Here is a 4520-nt window from a genome sequence, read left to right on the forward strand (position 1 = left end):
CGTCGCCTCCGTCATCCGCGCCTTGCTCTATTGCCAGGCGAGCCGCGCCCCTTTGCCTACCGCGTCGGGAGGATTTTGGCGGCCAGGCTGAGGTCATTGGAGGCCACGACGATGTCGAGCTCGTCCAATTCGAACCAGTGGCTATCGATTGCGGCGTCTAGCGGCCTTTTCCGATGTGCGGTGATGAATTCCGGCGAGTTTAGGGCGGATTCCGGTAAACTCCGCGGCGGTGTGTTTGCTCCAACGAGGTTTGACCGGTGTACGGGTCCCCTATATTCAGCCTTCCAACCTCCAAAGATAAGGATATCGGGTGTGCATTTACGATGGCTCTTAAAAAAAATTGCGGGTTTGACCACTTGTGCGGGCTGCTAAAGATGCTCTTTACAGTGGGCTTCCGATTCGATCCCCCTGTTCTTTCATTCTCCATAATAAATAAAAAAAGAAGAATTCCCATTCGATCCCCATTCCAGCTGACCAAGTCGCCACCACCGAGCGTCTTCCACTTCGCGCCGCCACGTCCTTCGCCGTCTATTCATACAGCGCCGTGGACGCCGGAGCCGCCGTCTCGCCTCCCGGCTGCGTACTACCAGGTCAGTGAGCAACCAACAATGCGTACATTTTACGATTACGGTGGGGACTCGTTCACCGCCGGCTGGGGCTGGGGCTAGGGCTGAGGGACGGCGGTAGGGGTAGCTCCGGCCGGCCGCAGGGGGTTGAGGCTGGGGGCCGCCGCTGCGGATTAAATCGTACGGCGGGAGATTACTTTACCGCTCCTTGTGCTTGATTCCCTTTTTTTTGCAGATTGAAAAACAGATTTGGAAGATTACTTTACTGTTCAGCGTAGGTGTATTTTCTTTGTTGGGTCTGCTCTCCGAATTCTGATAACCAATTCTTCTTCTTTATGGTGTGTTAGTGTTATGCTACTTTATGGCTGAAAATTAGAGCCTTTGATGGCAGTACAAGTGATACTAACAAATTGAGAGGCCAATGCTCTGTAAATGTGAATTTTCTTTCTTTTTCATTTGGATGCTAGCTAACTTGTGCAGGTAGGTAGCGGGAGGAAATACTACTTCCCAATTTACTAGACAATTGGTAACTCTGAGTGTCAATATACCACACCAGAATTTCATACTTTGGCCTGGTTTCAGCCGGATACAAAGAAATTCTATGTAAACTAAGCAGTTGGTACACAACAAATATGTACCCTAGTGGACGGATGCGAAAATGCTTTAACAGATACCTGAAAGACACTCAACCAAAATGAACAGCGATGGCCATCAGGCAGCAGGCCTTTCAGGCTGAACTTCATTTGTAATTGACCATGGCCATCAGTCATCATCGAGAATTATTGACTTATTGTATAATGGGTAGGAATTATTCTAGATATGCAAATAGATTGCCATGCTTTCTAACACCAGTTCTATTATTTGTGTGCCTCATGTTTAAGCAGAGCAGCGCTCGTCTTGTCCCTGTTGGGTACTGAACTTTTCTTTCCACATCCGAGGGTTGAACTCTTACTGACCACTATGTCGTATCTTGCAATAATGACGGCAATGTAGTTCCATGCTCAGTTTGTTTTCATGGTACGCTACTTTAGGGCTGAAAAAGGGCGTTGTACAATTGCAGATCTCAAATTTAAAGGTTTTGGGACAATTATGGTAATTTACTTCCATTTTCAGTTTTGGGACAACTTATGGGACTATTTTTCTAGAATGTTCAGTTTGTTCTTATGGTATGCTACTTGAGCGCTGGAAAAGGACATTGTTAGAATTAAAGTTTTCAAACTTACTTTTTTTTGCTCTTATCTGCTTCACCTTTCCCTTCCTGATAGAAGTATTTCCCTTTTTGACGAACAACAACACTTTCTTAATCTTCGTGCATAATAAAATGAATTTACTAGGTTGTTTGATGCTGCCAAAGAAAATAACTAGGTGAACATGTGTGTTTTTATTACCTTCTGACAGTATATCGATAATCCTGTAATGTATGGCTATGCCTTTATCTTTTGGTGACATCATTGGTTGGTAGATACATATGTGTCATCGTATGATGTAGCGGACCATCTTCTATCTCATGTATGTGTTCTCAAAATTTCTGCAGTGTGTATTTGATGAAATTTGACTTGTTGGATTCATGCAGCCCATCTGTTTGATAAAATGTCAACTGTGGTGTCAAGTTCCAAGAGGTCATGGGGACAAGCAGCAGACAGTGTTGACAGACTCAGCAGCCTCCCAGACCCGCTGCTCCATCTCGTGATGTCCTTCCTGCCAATGCCAGAAGTCGTGCGCACAAGCTTGCTCTCGCCAAGGTGGCGCTATCTATGGGCCTCTGTGCCGTTCATCCACCTAGATTACAAGGACTTTGTGAATGGTGGTGATGATCTAAAGAAGAGAAAATTTGATCAGAACAGGCTGCAGAAATTTGGGGACCAGTTGCTACTCTTGCGTGATGGCACTCCGCCCCTGGATGAAGCTCGGATCTTCATCAGAAGTGGTCCAATTGCTGAGAAATGTTGTACGTGGATTCGTCATGCCATCAGGCATAAAGCTCGTCTGCTTCATGTTTATGGTCTCTCCATTGGAGAAGAAATATTTTTCGATAATAGATTGATGATTCCTTCTCAGCACCTGAAAAGAATCAGGCTCCAAATGGTCCCTTTGGATAGCATATCCTTTAGGATGCTAAATTTTGACTTCCCTGCGCTTGAACATTTAGAGCTGCAAGATTGCAATGTCTGGCCCATGCAGAAGATCTCATCGAGGTCACTCAAGACTATACACATATCCCGCTGCGATTTCGAGGAAGGTCACGAGATTTGTGCTCCGAATCTAAACCATCTGTCTATCCTCGACTCATCATTTGGAGGTATCCTTGTAACTAGGGATCTGCATTCTCTAGTTGCAGTTTCAATATGTCTAGGCAATCAAGATAAAATATTGGATCACCGTGTATTTGATGGCCTATCACAAGTCACAACCTTGAAGTTGCATGCACCATTACCTGAGGTACGATGGATTGTGCTGTTCTTCATGTTTGTGCTCATCTACCTTGATATTGTCGATTGCCTTGGTAGGTTATTGCAGTATTAGCTGCCTCTTGATATCAATGCAAGACGCTACCTGCTTTGTTCTTTTAACCAACTACATTCCCCTCTTGTATGTTGTATTACTATTTTAACTACTGTCAATTTTATCTTTGGTGAACATGAAGCCCACACTCGAGAGGAGTTTGCAAACATGCCCGGTGTTCAGCAACCTTTCAAGCCTGGTGCTGGGTGAATGGTGCATGGCTTCCGACTTTGCTCCACTACTTCTCATTCTCCGCCGCTCGCCTAAACTAAAGTATCTGACCCTTAAGCTCGGCACGGTAATAGTGCTGTTTCAGATAAATCTGCCTATTTAGTGTGGGTTTCGTTCCTTTCCCTGGAACCTTGAGCTAATGTGCTACACTGCTGCCTTTTGACACGCTGAACGCCAGGAGCAGCATGGAGAATGCAAGGCTGCTGTCTGTAATCCGTCACCAAGGGAGCAATCATCTTCGGGCGGTTATCCTAGCATCGAGAGGGCCGTGATCTACTGCGGCAGAGATGATCCGGGGGTGAGCGCACTGGTGAAGGTGCTGCTGCCGATCGTCATCCCACGCGGGGAGATCAGCATCAAAGGTCACTAGTAGTATCAGATGCATGCTCACGCACTGCCCCTGTTGCTGACTTGCTAGTGCGATGGATGTGTATGTATGTATGCATGTCAAGAGGTGTGTCAAGTTGTATCTTTTGTTAGTGCTATGGATGGAGCATCGTGTTAAGAACTGTTTTTTAGAGAAATTTGTATGGGTTTGAGAATATGAACAGTACCAGCAACTCTCTGCAAATTTTAAGTTTTCATACATTGTACTATGTCTTTGGTGCAGAAAACATGCAAGAACAAGGACACCATGATAGAGCTTTCCAAGGCTTGGCCATATGAACAAGTCCTTTATTTTTTATTTTTTATTTTTTGCTGTGGGAGTTTGTGAAAGTTGTGCGGAACTGGAGCAAACTAACTTAACAGTCCATGAGACCTGAAACATCAATGCATGCCCATGACCACGGTTATACTCCCTCCGTTCCAAAATAGATAACCCAACTTTGTACTAACTTTGGTACAAATTTAGTACAAAGTTGGGTTATCTATTTTGGAACAGAGGGAGTAGTATGGATGCATAGTAATCATCTAAAAAAAGTTGGATCCTGAAGTTCAGTCTACAAATACAACCAAAAACCAATGGGTGGATTAATCTGTTGGACAGCTAGCTATGAAAGCTGATGATAAGCACAACTACTATAGCAGTCCTTTAAGAGCAATTTTACGGCAAGCGGCCATTTGAAGACACCCATCCGAAACCCTTGTCCCCCGCATCGCCTCCCCGAGCGAGGCAACCGGGGGCTCCTCCCCTTCCCCCCCCCTCCAGCATTCCCCCCCTCTCCGATCCCTCCTCCCGCCGCCGCCAGCGAGCGCCGCCAGGACCTGCCCGCGTGGTGC

General features: G+C 45.8%; 1 protein-coding gene across 1 annotated transcript; it reads left to right on the forward strand.

Moving 5' to 3' along the window:
* The first annotated feature begins 447 nt into the window (after nt 1–447).
* LOC119294636 (putative F-box/LRR-repeat protein At3g58880) lies at nt 448–3960 on the forward strand. Its single transcript, XM_037572854.1, has 4 exons — nt 448–590; nt 2140–3005; nt 3211–3366; nt 3478–3960. Exons 2-4 carry the CDS (start codon nt 2157–2159, stop codon nt 3667–3669), a joined length of 1197 nt encoding a protein of 398 aa, XP_037428751.1. The 5' UTR covers nt 448–590; nt 2140–2156; the 3' UTR covers nt 3670–3960.
* Nucleotides 3961–4520: the final 560 nt, after the last annotated feature.

Source organism: Triticum dicoccoides, chromosome 4B (genome assembly GCF_002162155.2).
Source record: "Triticum dicoccoides isolate Atlit2015 ecotype Zavitan chromosome 4B, WEW_v2.0, whole genome shotgun sequence".
Lineage (NCBI taxonomy): Eukaryota > Viridiplantae > Streptophyta > Magnoliopsida > Poales > Poaceae > Triticum > Triticum dicoccoides.

Coding starts and splice junctions, on each gene's coding strand:
- LOC119294636 (XM_037572854.1), top strand. CDS start 2,157: ATGTCAACTGTGGTGTCAAGTTCCAAGAGGTCATGGGGACAAGCAGCA. Junction 3,006..3,210: donor TGCATGCACCATTACCTGAG/GTACGATGGATT, acceptor GTGAACATGAAG/CCCACACTCGAGAGGAGTTT. Junction 3,367..3,477: donor TGACCCTTAAGCTCGGCACG/GTAATAGTGCTG, acceptor GCTGAACGCCAG/GAGCAGCATGGAGAATGCAA.